The following is a 26,464-nucleotide window of genomic DNA, read 5'->3' on the forward strand; positions in this document are numbered from 1 at the left end:
CCAACACAAGAACCTTTTCCACTTGGCCACATAGGTAGCCCTCGTAGAGGGCCTCCTACTGCAAAGCAGAATCTGATGCACAGGAAGGAAGCACTGGCTCTCCAAGGTGTTTAGCCAGAGAGCTTCCATGCCGTCAGGTGTAGTGATTGCAGGTCGGGGTGGAGAAGCCGCCCGCCATCCTGCGTGATGAGGTCCCAGTGTAGGGGCAGGACTACTGGAGCCTCCACCAACAGCCCTAGGAGTGTTGTGTACCAGTGTTGGCGGGGCCACGCCGGGTCGATGAGGACCACCACTGCCCTGTCCCTGCGTACCTTCAGCAGGACCTTGTGTACCAAGGGGAACAGGGGAAAAGCATACATCAAGCCCCCTCCCCACGGGACAGCAAACGCATCTGCGACTGAGTCTGGGCTGTGGCCCTGGAACAAGCACAACCGCGGGCACTGGGCGTTGGCCCTGGTGGCAAACAGGTCTGCCCAGAGAAACCCCCAACTGCGGAAGAGCGAAAGCACAACATCCCCTCCGAGCAGCCACTCGTGCATGCAATACGAGCTGCTGAGGTAGTCCGCTAGCTCATTTCGCACCCCCAGGAGATACGACACCTCAAGGTGAATGGCATGAGCTATACAAAAGTCCCAGAGGAGGAGAGCCTCGCGACGCAGCAGCGAGGAATGGGCCCCGCCCTGCTTGTTTATAGAGAACATGGCAGTAGTGTTGTCTGTCAGAACTGTTATGCTGTGACCGCTCAGAGTGGCGTGAAAGGTCTGGCAGGCTAGACAAACCGCCCTGAGCTCCTTCACATTGATATGGAGCGACCACTCTGCTCCGGATCACAAGCCCTGAGGTCTCCCAGGTGAACCCCCCATCCGTGGTCTGACATGTCCGTCACCAGCGTCAGGTCCAGTTGTGGGGCGGCAAAGGGGATGCCTTCACAAACCACAGGCTGGGACTGCCACCACAGCAGGGACTCCAGCACATCCTTTGGGGCTGTCACTACCAAGTCCAGGGGGTCCCTCCCTGGGCGGTACACCTGAGCGAGCCAAGCCTGCAGAGTCCTGAGTCTCAGTCTGGCATGCCTGACCACATGCGTGCATGCTGCCATGTGGCCCAGCAGCTGCAGGCAGCACCTGGCCGTTGTCATTGGAAACTGGTGCAGGGAGGCCACCGCTTGCTGGTTAGCCAGGAATCGGGATACTGGAAGGCTTGCCCTGGCCTGTACCGCATCCACGACCGCCCCTATGAATTCCACTTTCTGCGTGGGAACGAGAGTGGACTTGTGGACATTGACCAGGAGCCCCAGCTCACGGAACAATCTCAGGGCCACCTCCATGTGGCCCCGCACTTCCGCTTCGGATCGACCCACCAGGAGCCAATCGTCAAGGTACGGGTAAACCCAGACTCTCTGCCTCCATAAGAAGGCCACCACCACCGCCACTGCATTTCATGAATACCCGTGGGGCCGCAGCTAGACCGAACGGGAGAACCGCAAACTGGTAATGTTCTTGGCCCACGGTGAAGCACAGGAACCGCTGATGTGCTGGGTGAATGGCAATATGAAAGTACACGTCTTTCATGTCGAGGGCAGCATACCAGCCTCCCGGATCCAGGGAAGGGATGATGGTGCCCAGAGAGACCATGCGGAACCGGGCCTTGACCAGGAACTTGCTGAGCCCAGGCAGGTTTAAAATGGGATGAAGGCCCACTTTGGCCTTGGGAATGAGGAAGTACCGGGAGGAGAACCCTTTCCCCCTTAGGCCATGCAGCACCGCCTCTACCGCCCCTGCCTCCAGCAGCAAGTGAACCTCCTTCTCTAGGAGATGGTCGTGAGAGGCATCCCTGAAGAGGGACAGGGAAGAGGGGTGGGAGAGAGGGAGGGAAGAGAATTGCAGCGAGTACCCGTTCCGTACCGTGTGTAAGACCCAACGGTCCGATGTAATGCGGGACCATGCACAGGAGAAACGGGCCATGCAGTTCAGGAAACAAGGGGACGGATCTCGTGACTGGTCTGGTACACTGTCCTCAAGCGCACCCTCAAAAGCCAGGCTTAGTGCCCGGCTGGGATTTGTGCTGACCGTGGTTCTGACCCGGCACATTATTGTTATTATTGCACCATCGTCTGCCTCACCTACAGTAAGGTTCACGCCTATGACGAGGCTGGTACTGGCACTGAGGGGGAGGCTGCAGCTTAAAGGGCTTCCTCTGCGTCACTGGGGTGTGCATACCAGCGACTTAAGTGAAGCTCTCGAGTCCTTGAGGCTATGCAGCCTCGCGTCTGTCTGGTCCGAAAAGAGCCCGGACCCTTCAAAAGGGAGATCCTGAAGCGTACTCTGGACCTCAGGGGTAGGCCTGACTCCTGCAGCCATGCCGAGCGCCTCAAGACCACCCCCGACGCGATTGTTCTGGCCACCGCGTCTGCTGAATCCAGGGAGGCCTGGAGAGAGATCTTAGCTACTGCCTTGCCCTCGGCCACCAGGGCCGTAAACTCCTGTTGGGAACCTTGCGGGAGGTTACCCTTAAACTTCCCCACCGCTGCCCAGGAGTTAAAATTATGCCTGTTGATTAGCGATCCTCAACTGAAGACCCCCTGATGAGTACACCTTTCTGCCAAAAAGGTCCAGAAGTTTTGCCTCCTTGGCCTTAGGTGCCGGGGCCTGTTGTCCATGGTGCTTTCTTTTGCTCACCGCTGAGACTACCAGGGAGCACGGACTTGGGTGGCAGAACAAGAATTCATAGCCCTTTGACGGGGCAAAGTACTTGCGCTCCACACCTTTGGCCGTTGGAGCGCTGGAGGCCGGGGTCTGCCATATAGTCTTATCATTCGATTGGACGGTCTTAATGAGCGAGCGCTATTCGAGATGGACCTTCGGGGCTCAAAATGTCCACCATGGGGTCCTCCTGCTCAACTGTCTCCTCGGCCTGCAACCCCAAGTTCTGGGCGACCCTATGCAATAGCTCCCGGTGGCCTCTGTGATCTACGGGTGGAGGGCCGGACACTGCTGTTCATGCCACTGCCTCATCCGGGGATGACGAGGAGGTTAGCAGCTGCTCAACCCCCTCTGGCTGGTCCTCCTGCTCCCCTTCTCCCATGGGAGGGGCCTCTGGCTCGGGCCGGGGCGGGAGACCTCGGTGCAGCACCGGACTCAGTGCTCGTCTCTCCGGTTTATCCTGGGGGGATGCAAAAGGCCTGGATACTGTAGCTTCCAGTGCCGTCGGGCATCGGTGCAGGGACCGGGACCGCTGCACCAAGTAGCTCGCCCTGGACTGGGCCCCTTGGCACTGTTGATAGGCCCAAGGAGTCCAGAAGGGCCAATGACCTGGCGGCCCCCACTGGGGGTGCCACCCTGTCTGAGGGTCCTTGCTGTCCAGACCATGGAGCGAGTAACTGGAGTCGGCGCTGACCGCGAAGGCCACGGCAGTGCCGACGATCTGTGCCAGCGGGAGGTCGACAAGCGGCTCCTAACGGAACAGGAGCGAGACTGGTACCGATATCCCCGGGACCGGGAGTGGGATCTGGACCGGGACAGGCACCAGCATTCTCGGGACCGGGATCGGCATCTGCGGGAGTTCTCCGGTAAGGGCCGTCTCGACTCCTCCCGGTGCCGGTCTCTAATCGGTGCTGGAGAGCATCGTGCCTCTTCCATTACTTCCTCGCTCCGACTCACTCCCGGTACCGCGACTTCCTTCTGAGCCGTGGGTAACTGGGAGTCCGCAGATGTGAAGCTCAACTGGGACCAACTCCGGGAGCGATGCCAGGACGGTGTCCTTGAACAGCACACCATTGCCGGCTTACCCCTCAACAGCACCCGTGGCATGGGTGCCGGAGGATTCTCCCTGTACGGGAGGGGGCTCGTCACCGACAGCTCAATGAGGTCCTTTGCTGCCTCAAAGGTGCCAGGAGTGGAGGGCTGATCCATTAAGTTCTTGAGCCCATCGTCTGCACTGAGCTCACTTAGGCCTGGGCTCTGTGGGACTTGTGGTGCTGAAGCCACCGGTGCCAGCGCCGGTACAGCGGCCTTTCCACTCTTATTGGTGCTCGGGGCCTTGGAAGACGCCGGCCTCCTATTCGGGGAACATCCGCGCCTTCCTTTGGGCTGCGCCGTGGGCCGCGCCAGGTAGGACGAGTGGTGCCGGGGCCTAGTCTGGCGCTCTGGGGCCGACAGCTTTCTGTGTTTAGCCGGTGCCGGGTCTCCTGACAGCTCTGGGGCACTACGCACCGAGGAAGCTGGAGTCGGTGTCGGGCGCTCTGGGCCCAGTGGCTACAATGCAGCTTCCATCAACAACTGCTTTAAACAAAAGTCTCTTTCTTTCTTTGTTCTTGGCTTGAACGCCTTGCAAATCTTACACCGCTCAGTTTGATGTTCTTCCCCCAGGCAACGTAGACACGAGCCGTGGGGGTCACTAACTGGCATAGGCTTGCGGCATGTGGCACAAGCCTTTAAACCTGTGGGCCTGCGGCATGCCCCACGGCCCGGGGCAGGTGCTAGATGCCTCCAAGCACCTAATCACTTAAGTGTCCACAACAAAGGTATGCTAACTAACTGATAACAGCTATCTATGAGAAGGATGAGAGCAGTCCCTTAGCCTAAGAGAGAGAGGTTGTTCCAACGCCACCACGGATGGTAAGAAGGAACTGGAGGGGGTCGGGCAGCAGGGGTATATATGCACCGCACAGTGGTGCCACTCAGGGGCTCCGCCGGCCCGACGGGAGCCGCTAAGGAAAAAAGTTTCCAACACTCGTGCACGCAACGCACGCACACCTAATGTGGAATGGACGTGAACAAGCACTCGAAGAAGAATAGTATGTGTCTTTTCTAGTAGGGATGGGGATGCTGATGTATTTCCTTCATTATCAGCCCTTGGAAGCCACCTCTGGAGAGGTGCACACACACTACGCTCAAATTGGATTCTCTAGGGACTAACAGACAAAGAAAGGATTGTCTGATAAATAGCCTGGTTTTAAACCAGCTCATGGCCCTCTTCCTCAGCAGCAAACAGACAACATCCCGGTCCACAGAATAACTGAGTGAAGGATTGGAAGGACTTGGCCTACTGAGGCCCCATAAGACTATTTTGAGATAAAGCTGTGATAAACTTGGGACCACAAAGTAAACCCCTTTGGGTGGGGAAGAGGTTGAAGGACTGCCTCTGTCAGAGCCCATGCTAGAGTTAGGGTGATCTCTGGTAAACTTATTGTCATGCGTGTAGGTTCTTTTATTGTTTTCAATATGTTTTCTCTGTAGAGCTTTTACTTTAAGAATAAAATAGGCTTGCACTAAAAGAGGTATGTGGTATCAATAATCTTGGGCAGTCACACTGTTAACCCATCTCTGAAGAAAAAGCAAACAGGTGTGCTTGGGCAGCCTCTCTCTGCTGTGAACAACACAGTGAAAGAAGGGAAATGTGCAGCCTGGACATACTCAGACGAGAAGGGAGTGAGACACAGGTCTCCACCCACAAAGGCAACAGCCAGGAAGCTGGGAAGCTGAGAATGAGTGCCCTTGCTGGACCACTGACAAGAAGTACAGGTGCAGCTGCCCTGAACTGTGACAGCAAGCTTTAAGTTTTAAATCTGAACAGCACTAGTTCAGAGCCCAAAAGAGAGGAAAAAACTACTCACTAATTCCTGTAAGCATAAAAATCACCGACTTTTAACACTATATAAACACAAAAATGGTGAAACCATAAAAAACAAAATAAAACCACACCTTGGAGCCAAGAACAAGCCTGTGAGATGCAAGCCAATGACAAGAACTTGAAAAAGGGAACTAAGAAAAGATGAAAGAAACTCAGCCTTAGCTACAGTGCTAAGGCAAATGTACAGTTCAAGATCTGGTGGCTGCTTATATCCCCTGATAGATGAATACCATCTCCTTCTCAAGTAGATGGCATCATACAATCTTCCTACCGTTGCTTCAGGCTCAGACTCTTTGCAGCATTACAACCCACAGTCCCATTCTATCTCGTAATGTCTGAAAATTTTTAAATGGTAGATTTATTCATATTAAAAATAAGCATTCAGTTGCTCAAACCAAGCTGAAGGCAGGTACTCTGTGCTTGGAGATCAAACACTAACAATATTTGCATGTCAGATATCATTGCTAGGAAGAGAACCAGAAAGACCACACAGAGATTATCTTTGTATTTCAGTGCTGACAGCTGTCACAAGCAAGAAGCTAACTGTAAGAGGAAGGAGGCAGCTAGCGATATGTTTAAAACGAAAAGAGCTCTGCCCAGCTTGATCTACTATTCTATAAGTTTCCACCACAGGAGGAGAGCAGAAGTAATTACCTAACTTCTTCTTCCCCATCCCCCATTTTTGAATAGGGAAAAATCCATTTTCATTTTCCGTATTTAAAGAATACTGCAGAGCTTCACGGATTTTGCTATTCAGCACTGTTCATCAGCGATGACCATGAATGTACATTTCATCTTCTAAATTTGATGCTTTCTTAATTTTTTTTTTAAATGCTTGTTGGAAAACTGAATTTATGTTGAGCTGTGCTGAATAAGCCACTGTGTATTTTGAACAGTGCTCGATAAAGTATCTTGCTTTTATTCATTAATGAACACAAATCAATTTATATAATTCCTATGCAGTTTTAATTTAATTGAATGCTGTCCTTTAGATTTGCAAATGGCTTTTCTGATCAGCTGCCTTAGAAATTAAACAATCAAAAATATAACTCCCTTTCCCTCCCCTTCTTCTGCTCGACCACCACATAAAACAGCACAGAGTTTTTAATCCTTTTAAAACGTAGGGCCTCTCCAGTAAAGCGAAGAATATACTATTTTAGTGTGATATTTCTTATGTAAACTTGATCTTTGCCAATTTCAATATTTGGTTATAGAAACTGAAATGACCATGCCATAGAATCTGTATATGTATTTATACTTTCCACCAAATGTTAACTTTAACTCTCGCCTTCTCCACCCCAACCTCCCCACTGTTATGACTTCTACAGTTAGATGGCATTCCCCAATCTTTGAATCCAATCCTGCAACCGCTTCAGGTGGGCTGAGCTTTTTAGTCAGTTATTTTATGATTTCTCAATTGAACAGTGGTAATACTATGTATGTGAACAAATTTTGGGAAAACTGCCAACTATCTTCAACTGATTCTTTGGAACAAGTCTGCTACTGGGAATTCTTAAGAAGAAAAGTTTAGAAGCACTACTTTCATTTAATTTGATTCCATAAGAAAATTATACATTTCTAATTATTATTTAAAGGGATAAATAGTAGAGAGTAACGAACAATTTATGTTAACACTACTTTGAAATCTATCAGAGTGAGCTTGTCTGCCCAGTGAAACAATAGAGGCCCATATCTTCTAGAATGGCTTGTTAGTTTACAGCAATCTATGAAAAATTTGAAAGCTGAAACTGTCTGAATTTAAACCTTCAAATTCCTGCTAGCAAAGGAATTCTTCAAGGTGCAACCAGTTCTGGCATGTCTTATTTTATGGGTTGGAATAACAAACCTTTCTGTAAGTTAAATTTGTTGATTCTTTCAGCGAATAGTTTGAATCTTTTGTAAATGAATTGGGAATGATCCCTAAATTGAAGTACAGATTCCTACCCATCATATAGAGCCATGATTCCCTAAGACAATTCAGAAGGCAGACACAAATCTTTCATCTTCTTGGATGTCCCACTTCAAAATGTAGTAGAGGCCTAGTAATGTACCATAGATGAAGCTAATTGCTATTTGTACTATATATTTTCAGGTGTCCCTCCGTACTGAGGCCCAACATCCATCGTAGTATACAGAAGCAGAGCTATTTCTTTAACAAGTGCCAGTATTGACACCAACAGAAGCCGGGTATATTACTCCTTATATCATCCTATAACAATCTCACTGCAAGATCACAGTCTGCTCTATAGGGGCCTGTATGGGAAATGAGATATGTTTTCTCTCTTGTAAAAATACCTTTATCTCTCTGGCACCTAGTGGCTCGGGGCGGGGGGGGGGGGGTTCCTGATAAATGGGGGGTGGGGGCTGCTCCCTTTTACGGACACCCAGCTAACCAGTTAGCTATAAAGTCCCTCTTGGTGGCTGCTTGCTTTACCTGTACTTGGGGGACATTTTAACCCTTTAAAGAAAAGGGAGTGGGCACCTGACCAAAAGAGCCAACGGGAAGGCTAGAAATTTTTAAAAGGGGAAAAAAGCTTTCCCTTTATCTCTTGGTTGTTCTCTCCGAGCTGAAGAGACAGGGACAGCCGGAATGCTGTGCAAAGTTTGGACCAGGTATGAAAATTCATCGTCCATAGCCAGGAGGATTCATTGCGACAGGGAATGTTTATATAGATGCAATTAGGTTTATTTCTTTTATTTTCTGTAAGGCTTGTGGACTCCTCTGTGCGAACCCCAGATGTTTTTGTGGGCTTGTAACCTTTAAGCTGAACCCCCAAGAAAGCTATTTTGGGTGCTTAAGTTTTGGAATTCCTCTTTTAAAATCTAGCAAAAGCCGAAGTTCCAGATGTATTTTCTTTCTTTTTGTTTTTAATAAAATTTACCTTTTTTAAGAACTGGATTGGATTTTTGGTGTCCTAAGAGGTTTGTGCATATTTTGTTAAATTAGCTGGTGGCAACAGCTAATTTCCTTTCTCAGCTCTTCCCTGGGATGGGGGTGGAGAGGGTTGTGAAAGGTCTGAAGGGTACCCCACAGGAAGGAATTCCCAAGTGCTCCTTCATGGGATCTGAAGAGCAGTTTGCATTTAGGTGGTGGCAGCATTTACCAAGCTAAGGTTAGAGAAAAACTGTAACCTTGGGAGTTTAATACAAGCCTGGAGTGGCAAGTATTAATTTTTAAAATCCTTGCAGACCCCCACCTTCTGCACTCAGAGTGCCAGTGTGAGGAATCAGTCTTGACAGGGGGTCTTTAACATTAGTAATCCTGGTGAGTTGCTTAATGAATTAATTGTACTCCTCAAAGCAGAATCTCACAACATTTAGCTATCTCTGAAGGTTACCAGGACCCTCTGGGAAATTTCCTTTCTTCCATATGCTCAAGAGGAAAAGGTGAGGCACAGGATTTACACGTATACAAAATAAGCCTTGCCTTAAGTAACACAGTTCCAAAGGAAACTCCTCCAGTGAGCAACGTCTCTGGGACCAGCATAGGTGAACCTGGTACTCGCTTCAGTTCTATGAAACCAAACAGCTATATTAGAGCACAGCTATATTCTGACGGCTTCTTAGCATTGTCATTGCACTTGGTTTGTCACCAGATCCACAGCCATTTCTGGTAGCTGTACTAGCATAAGTGAGGATACCAGCTCCACCGCCACACCTCTGCAGAGTATAGGGATTAAAGACACCAAATGACTTGGCTATGCAGGTTGGTAGGCCACACCATAGGCTAGACACTTAAATTCTTCCTATTTGCCTTTTTTTTCTTGTTGCTTATTTCCATTTGCAGAGCTTCTACTGCCTTGAGTGTCTCCCAAAAGAAAGGTAAGTGAAAAGCAGAGGCCCGGCAAGGAAGAGCCAATTCAGAGTGCTGCGGGAAACTATTTACTCACCTTATGTTCTGAACTAAAGAATTCAGAGCATTTTAAAATCCAAAAGACTCTCTTATGATTTCATACTACAAGCGGGACAGGACAGAAGAGTCCCTTGGACAAACAGAGGGGACTTGTTGCTTAGTTATTATTCACTGTGCAACATGTGCTTATATTCAGTAAGTTCCAGTTTGCTTATTACCAAGCATTCCAAATTTAATTTATTAAATGAAAAAGCATTATGTTTATCCAATGAAACATAAAGGGCTCAGAGGGACATTCAAAAGGATGTTAAGTTTGAGAAAAGAAGTAAACAGGATTTCCACCTGCATCCACTCTTTCATGTGTAAGGCTCTTCCCCTCCCTCCCCAGTGCTGTGCTTCATTCCATTCTCATTATGGGTTTCCTTCCGCTGTTCATGCCCTGTTAAACAGTTTTCAGTCTAATTACTTATCCTGCTGATATGAAATCACCAAAGGATCCCGCTCTTCCAGGTGCATGTGACTTATTAACATCCAGAATGTAATGAATGGATCATCTCTCTCATTTTAAAAAAAAATTGATCACAAGAAATAAAAATTTTGCAGCTACAGAAATTAAATCAGTTGACTACAGTTGTTTAAGCAGGCTTCCATAGCATTATTTATTTACCACAAAGTTGGGTAAAGTGGGTCTAGCTACTGGACTGTGAGCAAAACTTCACAAAATACAACATTTATTGGACAATAGATGTTTAAATATGCAAGTCACTGACATTTTCTAGGAAGGTTAATTTTAAGATTTCTAATCCAACTCCTTTTGCTGAGACAACAGCTTATTTAAGTACTTCAATGAGATTCTAATGACTCAGGAAGGCATGCCTCAAAAATCAAACAAAAAACACTGCAACAGGAGATTGCTTACAATCTATGGCACCAAATCTACAACACATAATTCAATCAGCAAATGGTTCCAAATAACAAGTTTGCAATATGGATATTTACTGAACATCAAACTGATCAAGCAACGGTGATATCAAGCAATCTTGATCTTCATTTTAAGTCTTTCAATATTCATAACCATGAGATTCTTAATAAAGGAGAACATTAGGCATAATTATTTATTGTGTGAAAAGAAAAATTTAAAACTGGTAATTTCAATATAGTGGCAATAAAGGCAAATAACCATTCTGACTTTAAAGCCAGAATCGAATGACATGTCACTGGTTCAGAAGAATAAAGAGCATTTAAAAAAAGATATGCAAAAATAAATCCTTATTTAGTTAAATAGCTTTGTGAATAACATTACTGGCTTTTCAGCAATAAAATTTACTTCAAAACAACAATCTCTAAATAAAACAAGCCTGCTGATACCAGCTGTGAAGAAGAGTAGCAAAGAATAGCAGTGCTCATCAGAACACTCTCCACGTACTGTATAAACGAGTGTATGGCTCAAAAATGGGTGATATTTCCTGATTTCTACTTTTAGTCCTAATGAAGTTTTTGGAAGCAGAGGAATCCCAATACATATTTACACCCTACATATCTGATGCGAATACCCATGCTTCCAGAACCATTATCAATTAGGAATTTGTTTCTTTGTAATATTTGTGGACTAACATAAAGGTTAAATTATTAAAGTAATATATATATTAATATATATTACCTGTTCTTGCCTCTCCAGCCACTTGTCCACCATGGGATGACTGGCACTTAACGATGAGCGAGCATTGTCTCTCTGAAACTGGTTAGACCAGTTACTAGTATCCCGAGGTAAGCTTCTGTAGTTTTCATCTTTCTATTTCAAAAGAAACAAAGAAAGTGTCTTATAAAAAAAACACAACCAGTCCTTGCACATTGACAATGCAGCTGGTTTTTCAGATAATATGAAAGAAACACTGAAAAAGGAGAAAGTGAACTTGGACAATTACACTGGAAAGATGCATGTATAATTCTATTGCCTTGAGTCTGTAAACAACCATTTAATTGCAAAGACTCCCTTCTTATTTAAGCCAGTAAATTCCGAACTAAGCTTTATGAGGGTCTCCATCTCCTGCACCAGCTTGTGCTTTCACAGTCTCTTCCAACTTAAACTTCTACTGGATGGGTACATATTTCAGCAACATTTTCAGGGTCTCAGACCAACTTTTCCCTCCCTAGGCAAATAAACTACAAGAAGAGACAGCCCATTACTACTTGGGCCAAGCACAAGCAATAGGGTGCTACCCTAGGCAAGTTAAGCATTATAACATACCTCCTGTGCCAACACACACACACTTACAGGGAAAGAAAATTGTAAAGGACATATTGTAGGGCATAATATGAAATGCTACAAAATGAAACCTTCAATACATAAATGGGATATATAATGAAGTTTTCCAGGCAAGATTTCTGGTATAAAACAACTTTTTTCTTAAATATATTGCATTGGAGTGTTAATGCCTCGTGATTGACAAGTTGTTTACTAAAAATGGACTCAGTCAGAAAATTAACTTAAGCATCAAGAAATTAAAGCATGAATTGAACCAGACCCAGATATCCTTGTAACAAAATTCCTGTCTGAATTCAAATAAAATTTTCTACTACACTAATTTACCCAGGCATAGATCAGTCAAAAGTGGCAAAAAAAATGACTCAGGTTTTTCAAAGTGGCATATTGAGGACTATGCTGGCAAAAATAGATGGTGAGGATTCTCTCTCTCTTTTTTAAATCAGAAAGTCTGTTAGTTTACTTGTAGAACTCTGCTGAACACAAGTTTATTTAGCAGTGCTATAGAAGGCAGCAAGGAGTGTGTAATGAATGGAATTCTTTCTGTGGATTTTCTCATTTTATTTCCCTCTTTCAGTGAAATGGTCAGTGCAATTACTGTGAGCCAAGAAAATCAACTGTAATCATTTTAGGTGGTGGAAAAGTACAACAAAATCACAATCTGGATGAGGAAATAAAAGAAATATGATTTGACATGAAGAAAAACCACAATTGGTCCATGTGTCATTGATTAGTCCTTGTCATATAACAGACCTTCAGCTAGTCTGACTAAACAAACATCCCTGCCTCTTATGTAAGAGATGCATTTTGTTTTTATTCTTCATATATAATTCTATTATGATTGATCTATATTTACACGGTTTTCAACACAGCCTTTTAAACAAGAGTTTTATCTATTCTACACAAAACTCCTTCCCCATTTAGTCTCCATTAATCATGTACAAAAAGTAAAAGCTCTTTGTGAGAACAAAAGAAAAAAAACCCAACAGCACTATCATGGCCTGTATTCCAACTTCAGCTGAGCACCAAAGCCTAGACTCTGAATTTAACTAGATGTTATTCAAGACCATAGCTTTTGCTTACAATTAAATTTTCATGGTAATGTCTCAATCCACTAAATCAGGAACGTTATGTGACAGCACCAGATATAACCTAACATCTGTGGGTTTGCATGGAGTATGCGCCAAGATATTTGTGTTTTGACACTGCACTAGCAAATAGCTGAGTGTTGTGTCAAAATTTGGGCATTAATGTTTGCTTTGTAGAAAAAGGTGTGATCATTCCCCTCTATTCAGCACTGGTGAGGCCTCATCTGGAGTACTGTGTCCAGTTTTGGGCCCCACACTACAAGAAGGATGTGGAAAAATTGGAAAGAGTCCAGCGGAGAGCAACAAAAATGATTAGGGGGCTGGAGCACATGACTTATGAGGAGAGACTGAGGGAACTGGGATTATTTAGTCTGCAGAAGAGAAGAATAGGGGTGAGGATTTGATAGCTGCTTTCAACTACCTGAAAAGGGGTTCCAAAGAGGATGGATTTAGACTGTTTTCCGTGGTACCAGATGACAGAACAAGGAGTAATGGTCTCAAGTTGCAGTGGGGGAGGTTTAGGTTGGATATTAGGAAAAACTTTTTCACTGGGAGGGTGGTGAAGCACTGGAATGGGTTACCAAGTGGAATGGGTTACCTAGGGAGGTGGTGGAATCTCCTTCCTTAGAGATTTTTAAGGCCCAGCTTGACAAAGCCATGGCTGAGATGATTTAGTTGGGGTTTGGTCCTGCTTTGAGCAGGGGGTTGGACTAGATGACCTCCTGAGGTCCCTTCCAACCCTGATATTCTATGAGAGACATAGGCGTATGTACATATGGGGTATGTGTGTTCATCCTTTTCTGCTAAAAGTAAGCATCAAACACTAATACTCCGGACCATTTGAAAGTAAGCTGCTTCTTCCACAAGAAGTTAAGTTCCTCTATACAAGGTTATTTTTCCCAACACAGTCCCACAGCTGATACCAGCATTTAGCTGCACTGGTGGAAGCAAAAACTGAATGCTAATGAAGACCAGGTTCCCGTAGCTGCTGGTGCTTTTACAATGTTGTTAACCTACTCAGAGCAAGTAAAAAATGGAACTGTGGTGTACCTAGTCCACATGGCTGCGATCACCAATAAGCTGAGAGTGTGATACCAACAATGGAACATTTTAAGAAAACAACTTAGTATAGACAAACCATAGACATTTTTTCTAAAATATCCCACTATCCATTGCTACCACTGGCTGTTCTTCATTGGTGGTTGCAACAGTGAACACTAGTGTAGACAAGGCTGGCCATTGGCATTTTAACTAAAGTCTGATGTAGTCCTGCTCTGAGCAAGGTTATAGAAGAGTACTTATGCTGCTGGTGGCCAACGGGTGTCCTATCTACAGCAATATTTCCACCACTACTCCCACTATCAGAGCTAAAGAAATAGCAGGAAATATTAGGGAGAGGAGCAGAGCTACGGTAGATGCAGTTTGCACATTCGGAGCCACTGAAAAAATAAATTAAAATAATTGTTCTAAACTAAGATAAAATATGCAAACACATAATCAGGGAACCTTTTTAAAAATTATCACCCATTCATTTTAAAACAAAACAAAAAAGCATTAGCACGCCAGTTTCCTCAGACATGCAAACATGGTGCATGTCACTTTAACTGCAACATCACATAAAAAAGATTTTTAACAAGGTAGCCACCAGGGTCATACAGAAAACTCATTTCTTCTGGAGCTGCAGCTAAGAGTCCTCACGAGACTGCTACTGACATGGATCATCGGTTATAATTAAATGTTCTAATTTTTAAGAAGAATTTCCCCAAACAGCTTTAAGGAACTGCCGACATGTACGGTTCTATAATATTTGTAATGGGAACTGATCAGTATAATGCTAGAGTTGTTAGGTCACAGCATTACAGCAACACTCAACAGTAGCATTTTACTGCATTTCAAATTAAAATGCATATGCCAGCAACTTAAGGGGTTTACTTTACTATGGATTCCCCGCTGAATTTTTTCTGAGCTGGAAAAAAAACAGTACAGTGATTTTGCTGTATTTTCAATTTCAGACGATTTACAACTGACAACGAGCTTGTCATTAGGGAGACCCTCTAGAAATTGTTGATAAGATGATGCATTAGCGTGACCTCTGTACAGCAATGCTTTAATTACTAGCTGTCAGTGCATCAACCAGTTTGTGGTTTAAACCTATAGTTGTAAAATTGTTAAACTTACTAAGTCACCCTATCCCAACAACAGAAATCCTGAACCCTGCAATCTGAAATTTCCATGCCTGTTACTTCAGTTGCTACTGGGCCACTCTCAAAATATGAACTGCCATGTGTTTCTTGCTTCCCATATGTCTGATGTAAAATTGATATGACAGGAGCATGCTTTCAATTTTTACTGTTACTGTGGGATAGGAATATAACAACAATGAAATGGATCAAAATAATCTCAGATGAAATTCTCTCTAAAGATTCCTTGTCCCCAAGTTGCACACACTTACTGATGTTCCCACCATAACCATTTCTGCAACAAGCCATCCACTCTCATCTACTGACCCTCCCGCAAGGGACTTCATTTCAGTCAATGACTTATTTTGCTTAAACTTCTGTTATGCACTCTTGTTACTGCATTGTTGGACATTTCTGGAATGGTGATTTTTATTCCTCTACCCTGGTTGCTCAGAAAATAGTTACAGCAACATCATATGGCTTGTTGTACACGCAGGAGCTTTGAATTTAAAGAAGAGCAATGCTTCTCATTTGGAGCTAAGCAATACTGCAATAAAGCGTACACAGATACTCAAAGCAGAACTTTGAAAAATGTACTTCATATTGCTCATCTGCAGCACTACAGGCATCCATCTGTAAAACTGACAGTTTATAAAAAGAAAATTATGTCTGCCATTTTAGATCAGGGATACAAGGGTGGAGCGGGTTGAGAGGAGGAAATACTGAATTCAAACTAGGAAAACGTATACTTTTGCCAACTAGATTGCTGGCACAAAACACCATAATTTGAATTCCAAGTAACAGCAGCAAAATGTGATCTGTGGCATAGGTGAAGATGAGGTAACAGGAAGCTGGCATGCTATTCACTGATATGGTGTAATCTGAGCACAATCCACGAAAAACCACACACACACATATCTAATTACAAAATTATGTTCTGAAATTTTATACTCCCTTTGCCATGAGTGAATCTTAAAGTGCATCATACACATTCAAGAACTATGCTTCACAATGCCCCTGTGACAATGGGAAAGCTAGGCACAGAGGTATTAATTTATTTGCCCAAGATCACAGAGTGTAACATAACTGAAGACTGGAGCCCAGATATCGATTCCCAGTCTTCTGCTCTAATCGTATCATCTTCCCGCTACTATGAGCATTATGCATTTGAAAATACTAACTACTGTACATTTAATTTTATCATAGATAAAAATAGAGTCTGCCACCCACAAGTGCATTGAGTACCACCTAACTCCCCAAACAGATTCATTGATTTCACTGGGATTACTTGCAGAGTATGACACTACTCAACATAGGGATATAAATACCATTTAAAAAGTTAATCATTTCAATGAAATCTTTTTTAATCATTTAAACAGTTAACTGGTTAAAGGGCTGGCCGGCTGGGGCCGCTCCAGCTGGGCGGTGCAGGGCCACTGGAGTCGGCCAGCTGGCCCGGGGATTAACGGTTAAGGCAGGTCAACCGGTAAGACTAATGCTTACTGGTTAATTGGTTAACATTTTACATCCCTAACTCAACATAAGAGCAGCAGAATCAGCCCCATACTGTGGAATTTATCCACGGACAATATACAGAAAATGTATAAACTTCTAGTCCCATGTGAACATTTCTTTACGTTGTATTCACTCTCTTATATAACAACTTAAATAACAATTATATAGATAGACATAGATATAAAATAAATGGGTTAATAGAATAATAATCTATAATTTATATATGTTTGTGACTGGGCACTAACAAATGCCATTTTACCACTGATCTGGAATCTTGTAATTTGTTACACCCATTCATTATGAACCACTGGAATACAGAAACATTCCAGATTTGATCTTTCCATCAGAAGTCATCAATTTTCAGATATGAATAATTCAAGTGTCCTCAAACCACATTAGAGGTAAGAATGGTTTAAAAAACACATATTTATTTATTCTATGAAGTGGTCATGTTGAGCATGAGGCCTCCTATTTGGTCAAGGGACGGTCATCTGAGGCCACCAATCTTATTTACCAAATTTTAAACAGAAAGGTTTCCACGTATACGTTTAATGCAGAGGTTCCCAAACTTGTTCCGTCGCTAGTGCAGGGACAGCCCCTGGCAGGCCGGGCCGGTTTGTTTACCTGCCGCGTCCGCAGGTTCGGCCGATCGCGGCTCTCAGTGGCCGCGGTTTGCTGCTCCAGGCCAATGGGAGCTGCTGGAAGCAGCATGGGCCGAGAGACATACTGGCCGCCGCTTCCAGCAGCTCCCATTGGCCTGGAGTAGCGAACCGCGGCCACTCAGAGCCGCGATCGGCCGAACCTGCGGACGCGGACGTAAACGTAAACAAACCGGCCCAGCCTGCCAGGGGCTTTCCCTGAGCTAGCGACGGAACAAGTTTGGGAACCTCTGGCGTAACAGATAGATGATTATAAAAATTATATTAATTCCCACATTACACTAGGCCATCTAAGAGAGAGCATAGTAACTCCTGGGCCGTTTTATGTTTACTCCTAGGGAAATTCTGCACGTGCGCAGAATTTATGCCCCCCTCCCCGATTTTTCTTCTGCAGGATATAGATTCTGCGGGAAAGGGGCTGCAGTTACACCTTTCACCCACCAGGAACTGCCGTGGTGCCAAAAGAGATGGCAACCAGTCAGCAGACAGTGAGGCAGAAGAGGCTGTGTTCCTCACAGTGGGGCCAGGTGAGGAGACATGGCACGGACAGAGCAGGGTACACAGGGCTCGGGGCGGGCGGGGGACAGGGTCACGGACTGAGGCTCAAAAGAGTTAGTGGAGGGGACAGACCGATGCATGGGCTCAGGAGCTAGTGGGGTAACAGCACTGAACATGGGGCTGAATAGGAAGGGGGATGCAGGGTAGGGTGACCAGACATCCCATTTTTAAAGGGACAGTCCCGTATTTAAGCCCTCCTGCAGGTGTCCCAAATTGTCTGTCTCTCCCACCCCCCCAGTCAGTACTGGTGTAACCCACACACCTCCTGGGTGTGGTGTTCTGTCCCATGTAGTGGCACAGACCACTTACAGAAAGAGAGAGATTAATGAGTTTGCTCTACAGCCTTAGCTAAGAGCCATATGGCTTTTAGCTCATGCAGTAGACACTTACGCACTAAGCTTCAGAGGCCCCAGGTTCGATCATGATGACCGGGGTCTGTTGGTGTTACACTGGCGGGACCTGCTGGCCGGATCCCTGCTAGCCAGCCACCCAGCGCACCAGAAGTGAGGGGGGGTCCAGTGGCCGACAACGGGGGTGGGTGTGCAAGGCTAGGGGCAGGCGAAGAAGCCCCACACGCGGCCAGCCACTCCCCCCATGAACCATCAGTGCAGCCCCCACCGTGTGCCAGCTATCTGCAAGCAGGTCCCTGCCTCTCCCCGCCCCCCCCCCCCCCCCGCAGTCCCACTTCCGGCTTCGCACTGTGAGCTGACATGGTTGGTGAATGCAGGCAGGCGCCAAGCAGCAGTCAATTACATATCACCTCTGCTGCCCACCCAGCGACCTTTTACATGCTCCCCCTCTCATTGTCCTCTCTCTGCTTTGCCCCTTCTTCAACCCCCAACCCGCCCTCCCGGTGGGGTGCCAACACTGTGCGGAAAACCAGCCTCTGGTCAGAGCACTCAGCTCACAAACAGCCTGGCCGGCTGGCTCCTTTCTTCCTCCACTGCCTCTGGCTGGGCCGGTGCCACAGGAAAGCCCCAAACCCTCCAGCCTGGGGCACTGGTCAGGAGTAGCTGAGCCCTGCATGTGCCAAAGCCCCACACAGCGCTGACATGGGGAAGCCTCTCCCGCCTCAGCTAAGCTCTGGAGTGGGCGGGGGAAGCGATTTCCAGCCTGTTCATGCCCTGAACCTTCTGGCTCCACAGCAGGGATCAGCTAGGGTGTGCTTGGGGGAGGCTCCCCAACCCCCTAACAATCCTCTCTCCACCCCCCCCAACCTATTCCATACTTCTCCCACCCAAATCCAACAGCCCCACTGCTTCTCTCCCAGGCTCCTTCCCTCTCCCTCAGTTCTTCTGTTGCCCCTGAATCCACTAAGCCTGTGCACTGCTTCTGAGGAATGCAGGAAATAAGTTTCTTATTGCAGTTTAAATGAATTACTCAAAGTTCTGTATCAATATGCCTAGTATGGAATTTATTTGTCCAAAAAAAATAAAATTCCAGAACCTGTATTGTTACTGACATACTTGCTGACTGGTATTTTGAAATAAATTACCAAAATAATTGAAACTAGAGTGATTATATTGTATTTCTTTGACAAATAAAATATGCTGAATTTTAAAATATTGCACGCAGATTTTTTTCATTTTTTGGCACAGAATTCCCCTAGGAGTATGTGTTGCACTGAGACATGTTTGGTCTTGTATGATTCTAAATCATGTTAACAATAACATTTCATATACGGAACGCAACCTCATCTTTCCCAAGGACAAGCAGTAGTATGTTCTTACGATATTAGTATAACCTGTTTACTAGTTTTCACAATGTTTGAGGTTTGGTACAATACCTTCATTCCATTTTTACTTGACATCAACCATTCATGAGCAGGTATGAAAACAACTGTTGATCTGAAGTGACTAACTTCTCCAGAACAAAGCCACTGTACAAAACAAGGCTACTTTACGGGGAATTTTTTTTTTTTTAAATAAATGGATACTCCCTGATAGGTATCTACTGGCGTAGTGAGACCATTAAGCAATGGATGACCTTTTGGGTGATCTCTGACAGAGAAGTCAAATTTGAGATGTTTTCTTTAGTCAGCAGTTTTCTGTGAGTTAGTGCGCCAAATTTCAAGATTTTAGTTCAGCGGAAATATGGAAATTAATTGGGTCAGTCAGTGAGTGAGTGACTTGTTACAAGAATCTGTGTATATCAAACGAGACAGACACCGTTGCTTAGCGGTCTCCCTTCCCCTCTGGGTAGGTTCAGTTTATTGTATTATTGTACGATGCAGTTTAACAGTCTGTCTAGTTTAAGATTATTTTAGAATGTGACCTTGGAAGGTAAAGAAGACCAGACAGATGATGGCCATAAGACATGCTTAGCAAGGCAGCAGTTCTAATTACACAATATTTGTGCTGATCTTTGTTTTAGAAGGAAACCGCGTTAAAGAATTTTCATAGCCTAGTGTCTTCTCCCAGAGCATGTGAAGCTGCTAACCTAAAACAGGGGTAATTTCCAGTTATTGATAAAGGCTATCTTGGGTCAGGTCTTTTGCATTCCCTATGAAAGAGACGAGACGGATGACCCACTCACTACTCATTTTGGTAACTGAAGTCTTTAGAAAATGACTGCCTCTACATTTCCATGAATGGGACTAATCTATTATGCATAAAGAGCAGATCATTAGTTACTAATGCAATGAGAAGACAGCCACATTTAAAAGTCATTCCTATATTTAACTTCAATCGCCTTATGGTCATGAATTTCCAAAGTTGTGCAGTTCCAATTTTGTATATTCCACGATACCTCTGAGTGACAAGCAAGGCCTGATACCCACACCCACCCCAATTATTTAGGACAGATGCAATGAATGAATGGTTTTGCTGTGCAGCTGGTGTTATATGTAGATATTCAGTGTTGAAGGATACGGATTAAATTCAGAGTAAACTGAAATCTGTTAGGCTGTCAATCAAACTTATGCTGATCTCTCTTGTTTACAAAGGAATATCAAAAATGTCATGATCTTTGCATGTGCACATGCAAAACCAAAAATTATCAAGCATGCTACAGATTGTATTTCTCAGACTCTCACGGCTGTGAAGAAATTCTCTTTCCCAATTCTCTCTTTACTCATTAATTTCACAGTAAAATCTCAGTAAAGATAGTGCAAAACAAACAAAAGAGCATATGGTGATTGATGTACTGCAATTACAATTCAGAAGTTGGGGCTTATTCCTGCCTGCATATTTCATAAATCAAAAAGCAAGTTAAAACTGTTCTCTCCCAAAGAGATGCATCAAATATTTAAGAAACCTTTCATAAGCAATGGATCTGCATCTGATGCACACATTTAAAAAGCAGTACCTATGTACTCCATCACTAAGCAGTTTCGTACTCATTTAGCCACAAAACTCCTTACAAGTTTGTTTTCATTTTCTACATCCATGCAGTCCCTTTCTCTGAAATGATCCGAAGCCTCTAACTTCTTTTAAACTGAGTAGGATAATGTCAAAATAAGCAAATTTAAGATATTTTGGGGTTCAGTCCTGCATTCTTCTCTCACATGACAGTTCCAGAAGAACTTCAGTGGGAATACTTATGTGAGGCGGAGTTGCAGGATCAGATCCTAGGCTTTTATATTTTCAACACTTCCCCCCATTGCATGGCTCACTCTGACACCATGAGACGGCCATTGCTCATCTTTCCTGCAAGCCCTCTGTAAACAGTTTCTAAAAGTATGTAGCTATGCATACAAAAAAAACCACAGGTTTTCACCAAACAGATTAAGGAAAAAATAGTTGTGCACAACTCTGCAGTTTTCACCAGGAATTTGTTTTTGTACCTATATTTATCCAGAGGTTTGTGGGTGTTGGACTCAGACTATATATTACAAAGTGCATTTTATTTTTATTTTAAATCCCTCTTTTCTTCCAAGCATAAAACCGTCTATTTCCTTACCATTTTTCCCTCTTCCAGATTAATTTCTTTTTGTACAGTTGCTCATGAGTGGTGGACTGCTGGCATTTATTTATTTAGGTGTATTGATGAATCATCTTTTTGGGTAGGAAGAGGAACAATAAATAAATAGAATGGGAATAAATCATTATAGGAAATCACAGGAGGAAACCTTATGGGTGCCAACATGATTCAAGACTTGTGGTGCTGTAGAGGTCTAACTTGGAGATTGTGGGACAGACCCATCAAAATTAGTACTATTATTTGAAGAGTAGGGCAGGTGGCACACAATCTCATTTGAGGATGACCACTTTTTCAAAGTGGAAAAACTGGGACACTATGGGTGGGGGGCGGGGTGTAAAAAAACGTGGTTGATAGGCATTAAGAAGTTGCTCACGGGACGATGAGAGAGAAAGGCGTAACCATTATTCTGTCTCTTCAGCCAAACCACACACTTTCCATACTTTCTCTGCAAGCTCAGTAGATATGTTGAGAAGGAGGCTGTTCAAAGACTTGTGCAGAAGCAGGAAGGCCAACATGTGAAACGTGTGCCAAGCCTGAGGAGACATGGTCTCTGTAGTGTTTGTGCACTCAGCCAACCTCTCATTAATTTCACCAGCTCAGCTGACTGATGGCTCTTTCAGGTAGATGTTCGGCCAAACTTTACAAAACACAGAACAGAACTCTGATTTTTGTAAGGGAACAGGTCTATAGCATGGCCCTCAAAACAGAGAGAAACTCAATGTTGAGGAGACACGTTCATCTTACCTTATCTACAAATGTGTAAGGAAAAAAGAAAGACCACTTTTTATGTACCTTAGCATCAGCCTTTCCTAAACCATGAAGGAGAAGGCACAAACACATTCTTCGAAAATACACTCATCGTAGGCTCATGATTATTATCCCCAGTTTACTGATTGGGAACTGAGGTAGAGAGGGATTACATGACTTGCCCAATCTCACAGGGGAAGTATGGGAACTAAAGGCAGATTTCAGCCAATGAGTCCAGTACCTTATCCACATCTTCTCCATCCTTTTTCCCCAGCATCTGACTATTAATGTTCCTCTAACTTCTTGGGGATGGAGGGATGAGTGGATGGATTCTCTTTAACAAATATGAAGGGGGATTCCCCCCAGATGAGATTGGTAAAGGGGGGAAAATAATAAAAACCTTAAAAGCAAACATTTTATTGAAGCGGGGGGGGTTGACACTTCTGGTCTTGGTTGGCTTTTGGCTTCATCTCAGCAGAATATTGTCTGTCTGTGTGCACAACACTCAGCAAACAGGATGGCCGAGGAGTAAATGTATAGCACCATCCGTTATCTATCTGAGCACTAGGCAGGGATTTTTCATTTCACGTCTCTCATTCCCAACTTGCTGCAGCGATTTCATAAAGGGTTTTACAGGCCCTCACCACAGCAAGAAGGAAAAAACAGGTGAGAAATATGTATTTAGTTTTGTTTTGAAAGCAGGAATGCTGAGGTCACCCACGGAGATTGGGATTTTAATTTTTATTGCTCTAAAACTGCAGCAGCAGCTTTGACAGAAAACTCATGAATCTTACACAGTACATGAGAGAAAAATCACACAATTTTACCTTATGATTTGAAGTTCTGTTTGGGTACATTTGATCTAAGCTATTTCACCACCACCTGAGAAGGTGACAGCAAAGTGCCCCATCACAAAGCAAAGAAAGAATATATATATTTCTATCTTTAAATTTTTAACCAGCTACTGTAGGCCCACATGTATTTCATTTTCCAGCAAATCAACAATAACTTATTTCAGCAGCTTTATTAATTTAGCATTTGTAGACATGTTCTTTCTCCGCATCTCAAATGACAAAAGCCCATGGTCTTTAAAAAAAAAAAAAAAAAAAAAAAGCTCCAGCTTAATAAAACTGGACGAAAGTCTCTCAAAAACAGTTTTGTTTGTTGAAATTATCCTGTTCTGAAGTGCACCAAGCTTCTTTCAAATTGGAGCAATTTTCCAAAATTTAAAATATTTCCAAAGAAATGTCACACAAACAATATTCTTCATAATTTGAACATTTTAACGGTCACTTTTGCTCAAAAATTCACAGTTTACATTTTGAAGGAAGGGGGTTCTATGTGTAGTCTAGTGGTTTAAACACAGAGCTAAGAGTGACAAGGACCTGAACTCTATTACCACCCGAGCCACTGACTGGCCTTTTGTACTTATATAGCACATTACAAACTTTATTCAGCTTCTAAACGTTACCTCCATTTTAAAGTGGGAATGTGAGGCTCAGAGGTCCAAGAATCAGGATTAGTATTCAGGTCACAAACTCCCAGTCTGCGGCCTGATCATTCTAGCTACAGTGCCTCCTAGACAATCCACTCACACATTGCAATTCAGTTACCCTAGACGTAAAATGGGGCTAATATCTGCCCTACCTATCTATGGCTATTAATATCTTCGGTCCAATACATTATTTTTAACTCCTTTACAGTAAAAATCTATTTTACAGATGGAAAAATTGAGACTTAAAGAAGTTACATGGCTCAAACTGAAGTGCTGTGGTCTCGTAGATTAAGCACAGGACTGAGTCAACAGACATGGGTTTGAACCTGGGTGTCCTACCACTGACTGCTATGTCACTTAAGGCTTTTTATTTAACTTTCATACCAAGCAGCACTTCTCACATATGGAAACGTTCCATTTGAAAAAACAGAAAAGGAAACTTGAATAGCAAATTTAAGCATTTGCTATACACATACAAAGGAGGGTGTCAACAAGGGCTATATCTTTCACTGTTTCCCAAAACAGAAAGTTACCATCCCTGAGCTCATTTCTTTGGCTTGCTCCTTTTGGCAAATTCTATTATGCTGGCCAGCCCCATCAGGAAAAGACAGTTACCTTTTCTGTAACTGGTATTCTTCAAGATGTGTTGCTCATGTCCATTCAATGTAGGTGTGTGTGCTCGCCACATGCACCAGTGCCAGAAGTTTTTCCCTCAGCAGTACCAGGGGACCGGCTCCGGCGCCCCTGGTGTGGCACACACATGCTGCGGTATATAGTGTGCCGCTGTTTTCCCCCACCCTCAGTTCCTTCTTGCCGGTAACTCCAACCGTGGGGAAGGAGTGCACGTTCTGTAATGGACATGAGCAACACATCTTGAAGAACACCAGGTATGGAAAAGGTAACTGTCTGTTCTTCTTCAAATGATTGCTCATGTCCATTCAACTTAGGTGACTCCCAAACAGTACCCCTCGGAGGTGGGTAGGTGTTCACGGACGTGAAGATTGCAACACAGCTCTGCCGAAACAAGCATCATCCCTGGCCTACTGAGTGATGACGTAGTGGGCCATGAACATGCGCACTGAGAACCATGTTGTGGTTCGACAGATGTCCTGGATCCGGAAGTGTGCCAGGGAGGACACCAAAGATGCCTGGTCCAGTGGGCTCTGACGATCGGTGGCGGAGAGACAACCGCCAAATTGTAGCAGGTCCGAATGCAAGAGGTGATTCAGTTAGAAATCCTCTGTGTGAACACTGGGAGGCCCTTCATCCTATCAGCTGTAGAGATGAAAATCTGAGTCGACTTCTGGAAAGGTTTTGGCTGATCTTGGTAGAGAGCCAGAGCCCTTCTTACATCCAAAGCGTGAAGGCACTTCTCTTCACTAGTCTCACGGGACTTAGGGCAGAAGACCGGAAGGAAGATGTCCTGGCTCATGTGGAACGTGGACACCACCTTGGGAAGGAAGGCCGGATGGGGCCGGAGCTGGACCTTGTCCTTATAGAAGACCGTGTACGGTGGTTCTGAGGTCAGGGCTCGCAGCTCGGAGACTCGCCTCGCCGACGTAACTGCCAGCAGGAAAGCTACCTTCCATGATAGATGAGATAGGGAGCATGAGGCCAAAGGCTCAAAGGGCAAGCCTGTGAGTCTGGACAGAGCCAAGTTGAGATCCCATTGAGGGGCCGGGGATCAGACTTGAGGAAAGTCTCTCTCAAGGCTTCTAAGGAGCCTGACCATCCTGTCCTGCAAGAACACTGTCACCCCTGAATTGGCAGATGAAAGGCTGAAATGGCTGCCAGATGCACCCTGACAGAGGAGTGCGCCAGGCCCTGGTTCCTTAAATGAAGCAGGTAGTCCAAGATCAACTGCACCAAAGAATATGAAGGGGAGATGCCCCATTTGGTTGGTCAGTGGTAGAACCTCGTCCACTTTGCCAGGTAGGTCTGCCTAGTTGAGGGCTTTCTACTCTCGAGGAGGACCTTATGGACCCCTTCCAAACAGGCCCGCTCATCCAGGTTCAGCCACACAACATCCACGCCGTGAGGTGGAGGAACGTGAGGTTGGGGTGCAAGAGTCAGCTATGATCCTGTGACAGCAAGTCCGGTCAGTTCGGCAGGGGCCAGGGAAGGATAGCTGTCAAGCTTGATAGCGTCCCAAACCAGTGCTTGCGAGGCCACGCCGGGGTGATCACAATAACCTGTGCCTTGTCCCTCTTGATTTTCGCAAGGACCTTGCTGATGAGTGGAATTGGAGGGAAAGCATACATCAGGCTTCCTACCCATGGCAGGATGAAGGTGTCGGAGAGGGAGCCCTTGTCCAGACTCCATCTGGAGCAAAATCTGTGGGACCTCCTGTTCTGCCTGGTGCTGAACAAATCCACTTGGAGAGTTTCCCACCTCCAGAAGATCATGCCGGCTACCTCCGGGTGGAGCACACACTTGTAGTGAGAGAGGAGAAGTCCCTGCGTAGGTGATCTGTTGGCATATTCCTGGCACCCGGAAGGTGACATGCTTCTAGGTGGATTCCATGGTCGATGCAGAAGTCCCAGAGATGGAGTGC

The 26,464-nt window shown here is 44.9% G+C and overlaps 1 protein-coding gene across 13 annotated transcripts in view; it reads right to left on the reverse strand.

Annotated features, from left to right (window-relative positions):
• Positions 1–26,464, reverse strand: part of PARD3 (par-3 family cell polarity regulator) — a 646,254-nt gene that overhangs the window by 327,619 nt on the left and 292,171 nt on the right. For 8 of the 13 annotated variants that reach the window (XM_074946201.1, XM_074946209.1, XM_074946200.1 and 5 more), the window contains exon 5: positions 11,145–11,276. The exons of the other annotated variants lie outside the window; for them this stretch is intronic. In XM_074946201.1, coding sequence (XP_074802302.1) covers positions 11,145–11,276 — 132 coding nt within the window. The remainder of the gene's footprint in view (positions 1–11,144; positions 11,277–26,464) is intronic. 13 annotated transcript variants of the gene reach the window in all.

The sequence above is a fragment of the Natator depressus genome, chromosome 2, assembly GCF_965152275.1.
Source record: "Natator depressus isolate rNatDep1 chromosome 2, rNatDep2.hap1, whole genome shotgun sequence".
NCBI lineage: Eukaryota > Metazoa > Chordata > Testudines > Cheloniidae > Natator > Natator depressus.